At 45.1% G+C, this 17,510-nt stretch overlaps 1 protein-coding gene across 2 annotated transcripts; it reads right to left on the reverse strand.

Moving 5' to 3' along the window:
* Nucleotides 1-849: 849 nt before the first annotated feature.
* LOC118660438 (MAD2L1 binding protein) lies at nucleotides 850-11,944 on the reverse strand. Of its 2 annotated transcripts, XR_004968918.1 has the most exons (4): nucleotides 11,799-11,944; nucleotides 11,015-11,280; nucleotides 2,639-3,301; nucleotides 850-1,485 (listed from the first exon to the last, which is right to left on the reverse strand). XR_004968918.1 is itself a non-coding variant. In XM_036317864.1 (3 exons), the coding sequence occupies exons 1-3, from the start codon at nucleotides 11,842-11,844 to the stop codon at nucleotides 2,789-2,791; spliced, it is 825 nt and encodes a 274-aa protein (XP_036173757.1). In that variant the 5' UTR covers nucleotides 11,845-11,944; the 3' UTR covers nucleotides 2,360-2,788. The 2 variants fall into 2 exon arrangements, 1 of the variants encoding a protein (XP_036173757.1); XM_036317864.1 differs by lacking the exon at nucleotides 850-1,485 and having other exon boundaries at nucleotides 2,360-3,301.
* Between the last annotated feature and the right edge of the window lie 5,566 nt (nucleotides 11,945-17,510).

The raw sequence follows: 17,510 nt of genomic DNA on the forward strand, positions 1-17,510 counted from the left end.
CCCGAGTGGGTGACAGGATGTGTTCAATTCTCCCGGCATCCGCGTGATTTCCCCTAAAATAGTGTGAGGTTAGTGGTCCCAGTGCAGCCCAATTCTGTAGATATTCTTGCCTTTCCCAAGTCCTTCCATATAGTTTACATTTACTGAGGCCTCACTGTAACTGTAATGGGGGCTTGAGAAGAGAAACAACACAACCGTGACACCAGCTGTGTTATTTCACTTCAGTGATGTCCCTTCTTGGCCTCAATTACCTGTGGAGAAAATAATTTCAAATGCTCTTGGCACTAAAAGGCTAGGCATCTAAGACAATCGCCGCCAATTACAGGTCTCACGTGATGGGGTCCATCCATTTCATTCTCTTCAATCTTCAGATGCCTCTCTTTACCCCTTCCGTAGTACTATTCCACCTCAGCGGCAAATGAAGGCCGAGGCAATGGGGCAAGGCATAAGGCACCTTGGGTAAGGGGTGTGAAGAGGGGTACAAAGGGTGACATTTACACACTTCACTTTCCCATCGGCTACCACCTATTTACCTACCTGGGCCCCACAGCAGTTGCTTTTCAGCCCAAATGGTAGCAACACACGAAAGGGCAGAACCCCATTGCAGCTGGGGCTCTTCACCTCCTGGGCTAAAGACTGGCTACTTCTTCACCCCCATCTCTGGAGGCCCCAGCCAAGGTCAAACAAACAGGTGCCTTAGCAAGCTTGTTGTCGGGGAAGGTGGGATTTATTGTTAATATTAACTAATCCTTGCAGGGGGAGGTGGACGAGGTGGAAGAAGGTATAGAGGGGAGAAGTGGTGATGGAAAAAATAAAATTAAATAAATAAAATTGACATAACATACAAAATACCTATATATATGCACACACTGATCTTTTAATTTCTGAATTCCTTTGGAGAAGACTCATGAAATCAAAATGACCCGGGCCCCAATGCCAAGCTAATGGAGAAATGAGTGTCTAAATTACCCAGATAATGACTTTGTTTTGGTTGTCCAGATATTGTTTACGAAGCCTTTTAAAATCAGTATTCGAGGGAGCTGACATGGGTTAATGTCTTCCACCTCAAAATAATTTGTAACTCCGTTTCAACTCTCCCTCAGTTCAGCCAGACCCTCTCTCAGCCTGTCCTTTCCCAAGCGGGAGATATGGCTGTTCCTCTTCTGTAAGGTAGGAAAAACAGCCAAAATTCTAGCTGGTGGAATATGCTTCAGGCGGTCAGAGCACAGAAAAGAACCCAAACCTTTTGTTTTTATTGATTCCATATTTACTCCGCACCTATTACTGTCCGGTCCCATGTAGGGAAACACAATATGAAGCCAGAAAGGGGAGTCCTGCAGCTTTCCAATACCACCTTTGGCAGGGCAAATTCTCATTAATCATTTCACAGTAAAACACACAGATGCCAGCAGGGTAAAGCATTCAGCCTCTAGCGCCAGGTTTGAATTCCGGTTTCCACTCTCGGGCAAGTTAACCAAGCCTCACCTATAAAATGGAGACAATGTCAAAAAACAAGGCTGTTCGATTAGATAAAATGTATGTGAAGTGCTTAAAAGAGAGCACAAAATATAAACGATTTTCTCTTCTTGACAAAACATAAAACATTCTTCTTAAAACATAAAAAATAGTCTATATTTATACTGTCCCCATTTATAGACACACTCCTATCTCCAACACCAGCAGGGTGAGGACTATGTATTCAGCTTCCAAGAAATAAGCAGCGCCAAAACCGGTTTGGCTCAGTGGATAGAGCGTCGGCCTGCGGACTGAAGGGTCCCAGGTTCGATTCCGGTCAAGGGCATGTACCTGGGTTGCGGGCACATCCCCGGTGGGAGATGTGCGGGAGGCAGCTGATCGATGTTTCTCTCTCATCGATGTTTCTAACTCTCTATCTCTCTCCCTTCCTCTCTGTAAAAAATCAATAAAATATATTTAAAAAAAAAAAAGAAATAAGCAGGTACTGCCAACAGCGACAGGCAGGGCTGAATTCCACAAGGACATGTGGCCTCAGGGAGCTGACCCCAAAGGGCAATCCTGGGGCCTCAGCCTACAGTTACATCAGATTTTGCAAAGCTCCTCAGTTTTCTTTCCTCGGCCTAGTCTTTCGGCCCATTCCCCTGTGTGACCTCTGCTCCAGGCACACGTTTTAAGGGTCAAAACCAGTATGTGACAAGGAAAGAATGTTGGGCTAGGGGTTAGCTAGTGAGGACTCTAGTCCCAACTGACATCAAACTGCTACAGAACCTTGGCCAAGTCACTTAACTTCCCAGACTGGCCTGGGGCTGATGAAGAGAAAGAACTGGTGGTGAAAAACTAAAATTAAATAAATAAATAAGAGACTCGGGAGAAAGACAAAATACTCTAGCCTCAAGCCTGGAAAGTCTCTTTAAGCCAAGAGTTTCGGGAAAATTTAATATATATTCATTCATTTTATATTTAAATTCATGAGTCACACCAACATTTATGCCTCTGGTAAAAATTCGGAAAGGCCACAGAAAAAGGCACCTCCATAATAGTGTCTATGGGCCCGCATTTGCTTTCCAACCCCAAACAGTCAAGTGTGACCCGGTCAACCTCTGATTCACAGAGATGTTGTTCAGTGATGATGATTACAGGCCCAGTCACACCATCAGCTCACCAGGAAGTCTGAGAAGGGGAGGCAGGTAGCCAGGACAGAACCTTCCTCTCGTCAGGAAGCAACTCCACTTCCAAGCAAGAGCCGGGTGACTTGGTGCCAGAGAAGGAAAGATAATTTAGCCACGTGTTCACGATTAAGAAGCGGCCCTCTTCACTCGTGAAAGCCTTTCAATGTCACTGGTGCCTGGAACCAGATGTAATCCTCCCAGGCTGTGACCGGGATGGAGGGTCTGCCACAGGACAGGGTCACAGTCAGTTTGTGGCCCCGTATGGGCACTCTGTAGTTCAGCTTGGGTCGAAACCAATCTTCTCCACAGTCGCGGTGCCCCTGTGCCATGACAATGGTGCCCATGAGTGGAGGAGCCTGAAGCTCACTGAAGGCATCGGCCATAAAAATGGCGCGGAAGATAAGGCGCAAACAAGCTGCTGTGCTCACCCTCTGGTCCACGTTGCTGGGGGCCAAGCGGGACAAGTCAAGCTCGTAGAATTCTTTGGGATTTAGAACACTGCCCCCAAGGAGGATCAGCACTCGTGGTACTAGGGTCCGGGCAAAGAGGCTCTCTAGGTGGCTGAGGACGCTCTCCAGTTCTTCCAGGGTTTGCTGGCATTTCCTGCTGCTTGCCTCAGTGATGGCCCAAGGTTTCTTCTTCACCAGGTCCTCTGCCTATGGAGACAGACTGGTGAGAAAGAAGGCAAGGCAGGGAAAGCTAGGACCTTTGAAGAACCCTGTTGGTTGGGATATAGTAGACTATGGGACTGGGTTTCCAGTTCAATGAACTGCCACAGCGAAGGCACTGGGTTTTATCAGAGGGCAATACATCAAAAAAGAAAATATATTCTTTGTACAAAACCATAACCACCCCACACTTAGAACACTAAAGACAGTGTTCAGAAGTAGGAGGACATCCAGAAATAAGCAACTAACACCGTTAAGATTTGGTGGCATAGTAGGTGGCAAATTTTGCTATAATGGGAGTGATAACAGGAATGAGGATTGTGTAGTTTAATAAAGGTGATTCTGGAGTTGGTCTTCCAATTTAACATGGCAAATTGAACATATGCTTATTTGTGCTCCCATATGAAATACTACTAAATGAAAGGAAAGAGAAAAGAGAGAAGGAAGGAAGGAGGGAGGCAGGAGGAAGGGAGCGGAGAGAAAGGGAAGGATACCCCTGAGCAAAGAGACCTGGAGATTAGACAGCAGTGGCCAAAAGCAACAACCAATTTTTGAAGGACAGAAAGCAGATGAAAGAGTTCAAGTGTTGACAGAGGGGACTCCCATGAAAAGCAAACCGACTCACGCAGCAGAACCTCAGGAAGGCACAGGAATTGCCTATCAGGCACTGCAAAAGGCAAGAGTGATCGCATGGGGACTGAGTGAAAAACATGAGGGCCCTTAGATCGCCTGCCAAATTCCTCCCTCCAGAGAGAAAACTTTCCAACCGGCGATTAAAAATGGCGGCAGAGCCCTAGCCAGTTTTGCTCAGTGGATAGAGCGTCAGCCTGCGGACTAAAGGGTCCTGGGTTCGATTCCCGTCAAGGGCACATGCCCAGGTGCCCTTGATCCCCAGTGTGGGGTGTGCAGGAAGCAGCCAATCAATGATTCTCTCTCATCATTGATGTTTCTATCTCTCTCTCCCTCTCCCTTCCTCTCTGAAATCAATAAAAATAATAATTTAAAAAATAATGATAGCCCTAACTGGTTTGGCTCAGTGGATAGAGTGTCGGCCTGCGGACTCAAAGGTTCCAGGTTCGATTCCGGTCAAGGGCATGTACCTTGGTTGCGGGCACATACCCAGTAGCGAGTGTGCAGGAGGCAGCTGATCGATGTTTCTCTCTCATCTATGTTTCTAACTCTCTATCTCTCTCCCTTCCTCTCTGTAAAAAATCAATAAAATATATATTTTTTTAAAAAGATAAATAAAAAATAAATAAAAATGGCAGCAGAGTACGTGGATGCTGCATAGACACACTCCCAGGACAAACTGGAATTACAACCAAAATACAGAAAAACTTCCTGGATAATCAATGGAAGACTCACTGGAGAGAACCCTGATAAGTGAGGACAGAAAGTGGAGACGGCATAGAGACAGGTCAGAGGGGTGGAGGCACGAAGCGGCTGGCCGGGCTCCCACAGACAATTGAAGTTCCGGAGAGATATCTCAGCTGTCGGGGGTTGCCAATGAGAACTCTGGAATCTAATCCCCAAGTCTGGCCCCCCAGCAGAGAACACCAGAACTGAGAAGAGTACCCACATAACCTCTGGCTGTGAAAAGTGGGGTTGCGCCAGGGAGAGATGGCTGGAAATTCAGGCACCCTCTTAAAGGGCCAACGCACAAAATTGCATCAAGCCACCCACCTTGTGCTCCAGCAGAGGGAAGGCAAAGTGGACTGGAGCTGTGTAAGCAGAAGCCAGGATCAGGGGGCTTTGGGGTTAGAGCTCAGAAAGCGACACCCCAGTTTCCTAGGCTGAGTCATTCGCTCATGCAGCAGAGGTCATCTTCTTTACACGGACAACTGCTACCTAGGCCAGCGGTTCTCAACCTGTGGGCCGCGACCCCTTTGGCAGTCGAACAACCCTTTCACAGGGGTCGCCTAAGACCATCCTGCATATCAGATATTTACATTACGATTCATAACAGTAGCAACATTACAGTTATGAAGTAGCAACGAAAATAATTTTATGGTTGGGTCACAACATGAGGTACTGTATTTAAAAGGCCAGGAGGTTGACAACCACTGACCTAGGCGGTTTTGCCTGGGGAGATGACAGCTGACCCACTCTACTGGAAAAAACCTTGCCTCACAGTACAGAGTTTCTGAGACCCATTAAGAGGCTGAGAATAACAAGTAGCCACCAGGCAGAAGCATTTGCCCCACCCCGTTGAAAAAACTGTTGCCACACTGGTGGATGATTGCCTGAGGACAATTCAAGTCTGTAGGCAGAGGTGGTCTCTGGAGGATTTGAGTCTCTGCCTGATCTAGTCAGAAACAGCTTTTGACACTGTCCTGCACCAGAGATTGAGAGGCATAGCAGATCTACTTAATACAGAGTCACAAAACCAAACAGGCAGCCAAAATGAGGAGACAAAGAAACAACCCACAAATGAAAGAACAAGAGAATTCTCCAGAAGAAGAGATAAATGAAATGGAGATAAGAAATTTATCTGATATAGAGTTCAGAACAATGATAGTAAAGATGCTCAATAGCATGAGAAAAGATATAGTAACTATGAAAATAGAAATAAAGAATGACATAGCACAAATAAAGAACACATTGGAAGGAATACACAACATATTAGGGGAAGTTGAGGACCAAATCAGTGAATTATTAGACAGAGTTGAAAAAAATCAATCAGAGAACCAAAAAGAGAAAAACAATTAAAAAACAGGAGGACAGCTTAAGGGAGCTGTGGGACAATGTGAAACATAACAATATTCGAATAGCAGGTGTGCTGGAAGAGGCAGAAAGGGACAGAGAACGGGTTTGAAGAAATAATAGCAAAAAACTTCCCGAACCTGGTAAAGGAAAAAGTCACACAGGTTCAGGAAGCACAGAGAACCCCAACCAAGAAGAACCCAAACAGGCCCATGCCCAGACACATCATAATTAAAATGCCAAAAATTTAAAAAAAAGAGAGAATCTTAAAGGCAGCAAGAGAAAAGCAAACTGTTACCTACAAAGGAGCTCCCATAAGGCTGACACCTGATTTCTCATCAGAAACTCTACAGGCCAGAAGGGAATGGCATGAAGTACTCAAGATAATGGAAAGCAAGGATCTGAGACCCAGATTACTATATCCAGCAAGGCAATCATTCAAAATAGATGGTCAAATAAAGAGTTTCCCAGACAAAAAAAAAAAAAAAGGCTAAAGGAGTATATCACCACCAAGCCAGCAATATAAGAAATGATAAAGGGACTGCTGTAATGAGAAGAAATAGAGAGAAACCTAGGCATACAGAATTAAAATGACAATAAATAAGTACCTATTAATAACCTTAAATGTAAATGGATGAAATGCTCCCATCAAAAGACATAGAGTAGCTGAATGGATACAAAATGACCCAACTATGTGCTGTCTACAAGAGACCCACCTCAGAACAAAAGACACACATGGGATGAGAGTGAAGGATGGAAAAAAATTTTCCATGCCAATGGAAAAGAAAAAAAATTTGGAATAGCAATACTCATATCCAATAAAATAGACTTCAAAATGAAGCCATCACAAGAGACAACAAAGGCTACTACATAATACTAAAGGAATTGATCAACAAGAGGATATAACCCTAGTAAACATATATGCACCTAATATAGAAGCACTTAAATATATAAAAAATCTTCTAGAGAACTTTAAGGGAGCGATTGACAATACAGTTATAGCAGGGGACTTTAACACCCCACTGATTTCACTGGATAGATCTTCCAGACAAAAAAAAAAAATTAACAAGGAAGCAGTGACTCTAAAGGACACACTGGATCAAATGGATTTCATTGACATTTATAGAACATTTTACCCCAAAGCTGCAGAATATACATTCTTCTCAAGTGCACATGGGTCATTCACAAAAATAGACATGTTAGGACACAAAACAAGTCTCTACACGTTCAAGAAGAAGATGGAAATCATATCAAGGATCTTCTCAGATCACAGTGGAATGAAATTAGAAATCAACTACAGTAAAAAAAAACACCCCAAAACTTTCAGAAAGAAGACTTTTTAGGAGTCTTCCAAAGAGACCACTAGGCTGCCACCAATATCCTTAAAGTCTTATCAGCTCACAAAACCAGCCATGCATACAGAGCTTTCAATGACTTATTCTTAAATATTCAGCAGACACAGACTAAAAGCCTCTAACATGAAAGTCAAAGACCAAAACAAATAGGAAAAGGAATCTGAAAGAAACAGAGACACGGCAAGGAACATAGGAAAACCTCAAAAATACAGTAATTGATATCTTCAGGTAAGAGAGGTTCATACACACATAAAACAGGATGCTATTAAAAAGGACCATACAGGTGACAGGAGAAGATCTGACTTTGGGCGGTGGGCACATGGTGCTATATACATATTTTGCAAGTTAGAACTCCATACCTGAAACCCATATGTTCATGTTGCCCAATGTCACCCCAATAAAATTTAAAAATAAATTAAAAAAAGGAACATGCGGCCTGGCTGGCATGGCTCAGTGGTTGAGCGTCTATCTATGAACTAGGACAGTGATGGCGAACCTATGACACGCATGTCAGAGGTGACACACAAACTCATTTTTTTGGTTGATTTTTCTTTGTTAAATGGCATTTATATATATAAAATAAATATCAAAAATATAAATCTGAAAACCAAGATGGCGGCATAGGTAAACACCTGAAATTGCTGCCTCGCACAATTACTTCAAAAATACAACTAAAAGACAAAACGGACATCATCCAGAATCACAGGAAGGCTGGCCGAGTGGAAATTCTACAACTAGAAGGAGGGAGGGAAGCACACTGAGACTCAGAGGAGGTGTGGAAGTAAAGTGCAGAGGTGCGGAGGCGCACGTGAAGAGGGCTAGCAACTGGGGACGAGGTTGTCTTTTTCAATCAGGAGGGAGTCTCAAGCTCCCGGCTGCTCTGAACTCCTGTTCTGGGTGGGTCTCTGGGGACCCAAGCTCATACAGGGAGAAACTGGACTGTCTGGCATCGGTCGGAACTCGAGGGCGGCTTTCTCTCAGAGGTGTGCTTGCGGCGATTACCGGGACACTGAGATGCAGGGCCTCTTAGGGTAGAACTGAGGAGCATCCATAGCTGTTTGCTCCGCCCTGTTGATCCCCTGAGACCCTGACCCACCCAAGCTGTGTGCAGAGGCTTTTGCATATGAAAGGCCTGGCCCTTTGCTATCTGAAAATTACCTAACAAACTGCAGCTGGGTCAGAGAGACCCAGAACTTCCAAAAGAAGGCCCAAGGCCCCACAGCAGCTTGCATTGCTTCATGGCTGGGCCTCATCTGGGCACCTCCAAACCCCAAACAAAGAAGAGGAATCTGCAGATCTCTCCATAGCTCCTGCTGGGTAGCCTCAGGCAGAGGATAATTAGCACCTCCTTAGAGATCCAAGAGCCAGTGTACCCAATGGTCAGAGTGGGACCATCCAGATTACAACTCCTAAGATCCATAAGGGACACACTCAGGGAGCAGACTCAGTGAGCACCAAAGCCCCACTGAAGCAAGTCTTGCCCCAGAATGGTGTCTCCAGCACAGAAGTTCTCCCACCATAGACACAGCTGATTCTCACAGCCAATTGGCCTGGAGGTCAATTCCTCCCAGTGATACCTACAACAATCAAGGCTTAACTACAACAAGACTGTGCACAAAGCCCACAAAGGGGTGCACCAAGAGTGTCCACCTCAGGTAATTGGGGAGGCTGAGCCACTGGGTCCTATAGGACACCTAGCACAGAAAGCCACTCTATCAACACAGGGAAGCATAAAAAATGCGGAGACAAAGAAACAGGTCACAAATGACAGAAATGGAGGAAAGCAAACTACTGGATATAGAGTTCAATACCACGGTTATAAGGTTTTTCAAGAATTTTCTAGAAACCGCCGATACATTTAGTGAGACCCTCAAGAAATCTAGTGAGACCCTCGAGGTTATGAAAAAGGGCCAACTAGAAATTAAGCATACACTGACTGAAATAAAGAATATTATACAGAGTTCCAACAGCAGACTAAAGGATCGCAAGAATCAAGTCAAAGATTTGAAATACGAAGAAGCAAAAATCACCCAATCGGAAAAACAAAAAGAAAAAAGAATCCAAAAATATGAAGATAGTGTAAGGAGCCTCTGGGACAACTTCAAATATACCAACATCCGAATTATGGGGATGCCAGAAGAAGAGAGAGAGCAAGATATTGAAAACCTATTTGAAGAAATAATGACAGAAAACCACCCCTACCTGGTGAAAGAAATAGACTTACAAGTCCAGGAAGCACAGAGAACCCCAAACAAAAGGAATCCAAAGAGGACCACACCAAGACACATCATAATTAAAATGCCAAGAACAAAAGACAAAGAGAGAATCTTAAAAGCAGCAAGAGAAAAACAGTTAGTTACCCTACAAGGGAGTACCCATACGACTGTCAGCTGATTTCTCAACAGAAACCATGCAGGCCAGAAGGGAGTGGCAAGAAATATTCAAAGTGATGAATAGCAAGAACCTACAACCAAGATTACTTTACCCAGCAAAGCTATCATTCAGAATTGAAGGTCAGATAAAGAGCTTCACAGATAAGAAAAAGCTAAAGGAGTTCATCACCACCAAACCAGTATTATATGAAATGCTGAAAGGTATCCTTTAAGAACAGGAAGAAGAAGAAAAAGGTAAAGATACAAATTATCAAATACACATTCAGAAAAAAAAAAGATACTAATGATGAACAACAAATACATATCTATCAACAAGTGAATCTAAAAATCAAGTGAATAAAAAATCTGATGACAGAATAAACTGGTGAATAGAATCGAATCAGGGGCATAGAAAGGGAGTGGACTGACAATTTTTGGGGGGGAGGGGTGTGGGGGGTGCGGGAAGAGACTGGACAAAAATCGTACACCTATGGATGAGGACGGTGGAGGGGGAGGGGGGGTACGGGCAGAGGGTGGAGTGGGAACCGGGTGGAGGAGAGCTATGGGGGGAAAAAAGAGGAACAACTGTAATAATCTGAACAATAAAGATTTAATTTAAATATATATATATATATATATATATTTATATTTATATATATGTCTTTGTTTTACTATGGTTGCAAATATCAAAAAATTTCTATATTTGACACGGCACCAGAATTAAGTTAGAGTTTTTCAAAATGCTGACATGCCGAGCTCAAAAGGTTCACCATCACTGAACTAGGAGGTCACAGTATGATTCCCAGTCAGGGCACATGCTAGGGTTGCACGCTAAAACCCCAGTAGGGGGCATGCAGGAGGCAGCCAATCAATGATTCTCTCTCATCATCGATGTTTCTATCTCTCCCTCTCCCTTCCTCTCTGAAATCAATAAAATATATTTTTAAATAAATAAATCAGTCAAAGAAGTCCCCCAGAAAGTAGAACATAAAAACAAAGAGACAAAAATAAAAATGTGGAGAGAAAAGACATTAAAATTAAAGGGTCAATCCATGAAGTCCAAATGTAGCACAATCAGGGTCTCGGAAAAAGAACAAGAGAAACAGTGGGGAGGGCTAGACGATGGACGGGACTGACACCACGGGATGAAACACATTCCTCCCAGCTGCTGACGCTGACACATCCTGCAGATTCCTTAGACCTTTTGAACCTTCCTCCCACGGAACCGCCATGAAGCCTCCCCACCAGCTCTCTCGGAAAGCTGTGCCCACCTGGGGAGAAGACTGTCGGTAGAAGTGCTTCAGCTGCTCGTAGGGCAGAGGGAGTTGCAGGCGCTGGTACATGACATGCTTTAGAAATTCACACGTAAACTGACAGCAGCCTTCCTGGCTGACAGGCCCGGGGAACACCACGGGCACCAGGCCATGGCGGGGGCGAAAAGGCTCCGAGCGGCTGGGAAGTTCCTGGGCGGCGGTCGTGTCCAGGAGTTCTATGTGGGGGGCGTGGGAGTCCTCGGCCTCCTCATACCACTCCAACCCTGGCGGGCGCGCAGAGGGACAAGAAAGAGAAAAGTTACAAACTCAAAGGCCAAAGGCAGCCTTCTCGTCCCCTGTTAGCCACCCCAACCCCGACACGTGCACACTCCCTTCGCCAACTCCAGTGTGGGTGGAGGTGGGACGATTCCTAATCCCAGTCGCCTAAAGTGATGTAAGTGACGGCGGGCTGGTGAGAAGGCGGGGCGGGGGCGCAACTCCGAGGCCGGGGACTGACGCTGACTCAGTGGCGGCCCGGGTCTGAACGGAAAGAACGTGTAGCCCAGCAGGCTCCAGAACGCCGCCCAGATGAAGGCAGAGTGGGGTGAACCAATGGGATCGGGTCCGTGGGGCGCTGGCAGTCACTCTGGCCGAGCCAGAGCCGGGAGGGAAGACCAGAAATGCGGACAGGGGAAGGGAAGACAGGCCAGAGAAGGGGCCAGGGGACACATGACGGGAGGGGGCGGCGGCGGGGAGCGAACAGGTCCCCCAGGCATCCCGGGATCCGGACCCCCTGCCTTACCTGGGGCTGCGGTCAAGGACCGCACTTCCGGCTCCGGAGCTGCCATCGCGACCTCCTCTCCGCCGTGCGGTTTGAATAGGCGCGCCGCGAGGCATTATGGGAAGCCTGTGCTTCCACTTCCGGCAGGTTGGGCCGGAAGCCGACGCGGCGCCACAGCAGTACGGGGCCGACTGCGCTGGGTTGGGACTTGAGCCTTGCGCTCCCTCCCTCACACCCTCGCCCTGGTCTCCGCTGCGGAGCGCTGCCTCCCAGAGGACACCGGCCCGCACGCACCCTCCGCCCCCCGCGTCCACTGTTCATTGTGCGCCGACTTGGTGCCAGGCCCTGTCCTAGGTGCTGGACGCTCCGTGGCAAACCAGACCGAGGCGGAGGCTGTGCTCCGGAGGCTCACTGCCTGCAGACAATGCAACGCCATGAATCATACAGCACACTGGCAGTGGAGGTGAAGGACAGGGACACCTAACCTAGACGAGGTGGGAGCAAGGGGTAGTCCAGAGACAATGTGCCCAAGAAACTGACCTGTGGGGTGAATAAAGGTAAGGAGGAGGACCTAGTCATCTTGGAGAACGTTAGAGACAAGAACATCCTCTAGTCAAGGAATGAAAAGAATTCAGGCCTTGGATGGTGCGCTCAGTGGTTAGAGCGCCGCCCGGTGCACCGAAGGGTCGCAGGTTCAATTCCGGCTCAGGGCACATACCCAGGTTGTAGGTCCGATGAGCGGTGGGGGCGCATGTGTGAGGCAACAAATCGATATTTCTCTCTCCCTCTCCCTTGCTCTCTCTCTCTGGAATCAATGAAAAAAAAATGTCCTTGGAGGAGGAATTTAAAAAAAAAAATCAGGTTATAAAGAGTTAAGGCTGTGGTGGACAAACAGGAGCCAGATCATGGCAAGGCTTTGTAACCCATGTTTGTATTTCTTTTTTTTTTTTTTTTAATATATTTTATTGATTTTTTACAGAGAGGAAGGTAGAGAGATAGAGAGTTAGAAACATCGATGAGAGAGAAACATCGATCAGCTGCCTCCTGCACATCTCCTACTGGGGATGTGCCCGCAACCCAGGTACATGCCCTTGACCGGAATCGAACCCGGGACCTTTCAGTCCGCAGTCCGACACTCTATCCACTGAGCCAAACCGGTTAGGGCAGTAACCCATGTTTGAACTTGATCCTGTAAGTGATGGAGAACCTTTGAAAGGTTTAAGTAGGGGAGTAGCATTAAATGTAAATTTAATCTCTACACTGGCTGTAGTGTAGAGATTAGATTACAGGTAGGATAAAAGAGGAGGCAGGGATACCAGTCAGAGCTAGCAACTACAGTTACCCAACTGCATGGTGAAAGAGGCCTGAGCTGAGTGGTCACAGTCGGTGGAGAGAACGGGGTGAACTCTAGAGAGATACTTAGGAGGTCCAATGAGCATTACTTGGTGGTTGATCCCAGGAAGAAGAGGAGGGCTAGAGAGTGGCTTTCAAGAAGACAAGCAGGTTTTTCACGCCAGCATCTCGAGGGCCAGTTGTGTCATTCAAACAAAGAACACTAGAGTAGCCCTTCCGACCACGGCTCAGTGGTTGAGTGTCAGCTTATGAACCAGGAGGTCATGGTTCGATTCTGGGTCAGGGTACATGCCTAGGTTGCAGATCCATCCCCAGTGTGGGGCGTGCAGAAGGCAGTTGATCAATGATTCTCTTTCATCATTGATGTTTCTCTCTCTCCCTCTACCTTCCTTTCTGAAATCAATTAAAAAACATTTTTAAAACTATTTTTTTTTTTTAAAAAAAAGAACACGGGTAGGATCACTTTTTTGGAGGTGTGGATAAGGAGAAAAGATGAGTTCTGTTTTTGATAGGTTGAGTTTGCTGTTTCATTGAACAGATATTTAGGAATAGAGATAAATGTTTGGGCGTCATCAGCATGGGATGGGATAAGATCACCCAGGGAGCCCTGGCTGGTTTTCCTCAGTGGATAGAGTGTCAGCCTGCAGACTAAAGGGTCCCGGGTTCGAGTCCAGTAAAGGGCACATGCCTAGTTTGCAGGCTCGATCCCCAGTAGGGGGCATGCAGGAGGCAGCCAATCAATGTCAGTCTGTCTGTCTGTCTGTCTCTCTCTCTCCTTTCTTCCTCTGTGAAGTCAATAAAAAAAAATCTGTATTAAAAATAAAAAAGCCCTAGCCAGTTTGGTTGAGTGGATAGTGTCAGCCTGCGAACTGAAGGGTCCCAGGTTCAATTCCAGACAAGGGCACATGCCTGGGTTGCAGGCTTGAGTCCCCAGTAGGGGGCTTGCAGGAGGCAACCAATCAATCATTTTCTCTCATCCATGTGTCTCTCTCTGACTGAGGAGTTGCCAGAGAAGTATCAATAGAAATAGACGTGTCAAGTCAAGGAGGCCAAGAAAGGTTGTGTTTCAGGAAGTACGTGCCAGAGACCAAAACATACTATAAATGACCCGACTGGTATAATTCAATGGTTGAGTGTCGACCCATGAATCAGGAGGTCCTGATTTGATTCCTGGTCAGGGCACATGCCTGGGTTTCAGGGGACATGCTGGAGGCAGCCAATGGATGATTCTCACTCATTGATGTTTCTATTTCTCTCCCTCTCCCTTCCCCTCTGAAATCAATTAAAAAATGTTAATCGATCTTATGTCATTGGATTGAGAGAAAGCTATGCTGATGGGTGAAAATGGCCTTCCATGAGAACCCAGGTTATTGCAATTATCCAAACAAGATCCTATCTCCTATAAGAGAAACACAAAGAGCTGTGTTTGGCATCTCATCTTAAAAGGAGTTTGACTTTTCTGGTTGTTCAAGAGCTGCATTAAATACAAGATAAGATTCAATGTGATCCCTATTAAAATACCAACAGCATATTTCACAGATCTAGAACAAATACTCCAAAAATTTATATGGAACCAAAAAAGACCCTGAATACCTGCAGCAATCTTGAGAAAGAAAAACAAAGTTGGAGGAATCACAATACCAGATATCAAGTTATACTGCAAAGCCACCATAATGAAAACAGGCTGGTACTGGCACAAGAAGAGGCATATAGATCAATGGGACAGAACAGAGACCCCCCCCAGAAATCGATCCAAGCCATTACATTTAATTAGTATTTGACAAAGGAGGCAAGAGCATACAATGGAGTCAAGACAGTCTCTTCAATAAACAGTGTTGGGAAAATTGAACAGATACATGCAAAAAAGGAAACTAGACCACCAACTTACACTATGCACAAGAATAAATTCAAAATGGATAAAAGATTTAAATGTGAGTCAGAAAACCATAAAAATCCTACATGAAACCATAGGCAGCAAAATCTCAGACATCTCTCGTAGCAATATGTTTATGGATACATCTCCTAGAGCAGTGGTTGGCAAACTGCGGCCCCTTGAGTGTGGCTCTTCCACAAAATACCACGTGCGGGCGTGCATGTACAGTGTGATTGAAACTTCGTGGCCACACTCAAGGGGCCAAAGAGCCGCATGTGGCTCACGAGCCGCAGTTTGCCAACCACTGTCCTAGGGCAAAGGAAACTAAGGAGAAAATAAACACATGGGACTACATCAAAATAAAAAGGTTCTATACAGCAAGAGAAGACATCAGCAAGACGAAAAGAGCCCTCTGTGTGGGAGAATATATTTGGCAATGACACATCTGATAAAGAGTTAATATAAAAAATATATAGCTGAAACCGGTTTGGCTCAGTGGATGGAGCGTCGGCCTGCGGACTGAAAGGTCCCAGGTTCGATTCCGGTCGAGGGCATGTGCCTGGGTTGCGGGCGCATCCCCAGTGGGAGATGTGCAGGAGGCAGCTGATCGATGTTTCTCTCTCATCGATGTTTCTAACTCTCTATCTCTCTCCCTTCCTCTCTGTAAAAAATCAATAAAATATATTAAAAAAAAAATATATATATATATATATATATATATATATATATATATATAAAGAACTCATACAACTTAACAAAAGAAGACAATCAAATTAAAAAATGGGCAAAGGACCTAAATAGACACTTCTCCAAAAGTGGACATATAGATGACCAAGAGGCATGAAAAAATGCTCAAAGTCATTGATCATCAGAGAGATGCAAATTAAAAGATAATGAGGTATCACCTCACACCTGTCAGAATGGCTACCATCAACAAATGTCAAGTGCTGGCGAGGATGCGGAGAAAAGGGAACCCTAGTACACTGCTGGCGGGAATGCAGACTGGTGCAGCCATTATGGAAAACAGTATGGAGTTTCCTCAAAAAATTAAATACAGAACTGCCATTTGACCCAGGGACCCCACTTCTAGGAATAGATCCTAAGAGACCTGAAACACCAATCAGAAAGAATGGATGCACCCCTATGTTCATAGCAGCACAGTTTACAATAGCTAATATCTGGAAACGGCCCAAGTGCCCATCAATAAACGAATTGCTCATGATTTGCAATGACAATGATGGATATTGCCACTGTTTTTCTTATCACTCTTATTGTGGTAAATGTTGATGTATGCCGGAAGTCGGAGGAATTCACCACTCCTCAACTAGAAGAATCATGGAAGTACAGAATTGAGCACTGTCTCACTGATCCATGGAATACTATGGAGTAGTAGAAAATAAGGATCTCTTACCCTTTGAGAAAACATGGAGGGACCTGGAGAGTATCATGCTAAGTGAAATAAGTCGGTCAGAGAAAGACAAGTATCACATGATCTCACTCATGTGGAATCTAAGTAACAAAATAAACTGATGAACAGAGTGGATCCAGAGGCATGGAAGCATGAAACAGAGTGTGGAATCTCTGAGACAAGGTGGGTGGGGGTGATCAACCAAAGAACTTGTATGTATAACCCATGGACACAGACAATAGGGTGGTGAAGGCCTGGGGTGGGCAGCAGGGGAAGGATGGAGGGGGCAATGGGGCGGGGGAAGGGGGACATATATAACACTTTCAACAGGATTTTTAAAAAATACAAGATTAAACTCATCATGATCTCAACATCTCAAGTTTATACTCAGCAGACTTGGTTGCAGAGAATAATCCAAGGAAAGTGTCCAAATAGATTCTGCAAATGATACTTTTTCTTCTTTACTGGATTAATGATTTTGATTTTTGGATTTGCTGTGGCAAGTTTCTCCCTGGGTTATAAAATCTTTCCCTTTGCAATGACAATGATGGATATTGCCACTGTTTTTCTTATCATTCTTATTGTGGTAAATGTTGATGTATGCCGAAAGTCGGAGGAATTCGCCACTCCTCAACTAGAAGAATCATGGAAGTACAGAATTGAGCACAATGAAATTTAGGCGTTAGCAACCAAGAAACCAACAGTCAGCACCTGCCTATAATCTTATCTGAAACCTGGTTATCTCTAGGCCTTCAGAACTTTTTAAAGTTTCTTGAGGATTTCACTTACAAAATAAACACTAGTTTTAAAAAAATGTTAATCGCTTAAAAAATAAAATACTATAGCCCTGCCGGCATGGCTCAGTGATTGAGCATCAAGCTATGAACCAGGAGGTCACGGTTCGATTCCCAGTCAGGGCACATGCCCAGGTTGCCAGCTTGATCCCCAGTGTGGGGCATGCAGGAGGCAGCCAATCAATGATTCTCTCTCATCATTGATGTTTCTATCTCTCTCCCTCTCCCTCTCTGAAATCAATAATATTTTTTAAAACATACTATAAAACTACTATTATTAAAATATTGTGGTATTGACTCAGGAA

Source organism: Myotis myotis, unplaced genomic scaffold, assembly GCF_014108235.1.
Source record: "Myotis myotis isolate mMyoMyo1 unplaced genomic scaffold, mMyoMyo1.p scaffold_m19_p_7, whole genome shotgun sequence".
NCBI lineage: Eukaryota > Metazoa > Chordata > Mammalia > Chiroptera > Vespertilionidae > Myotis > Myotis myotis.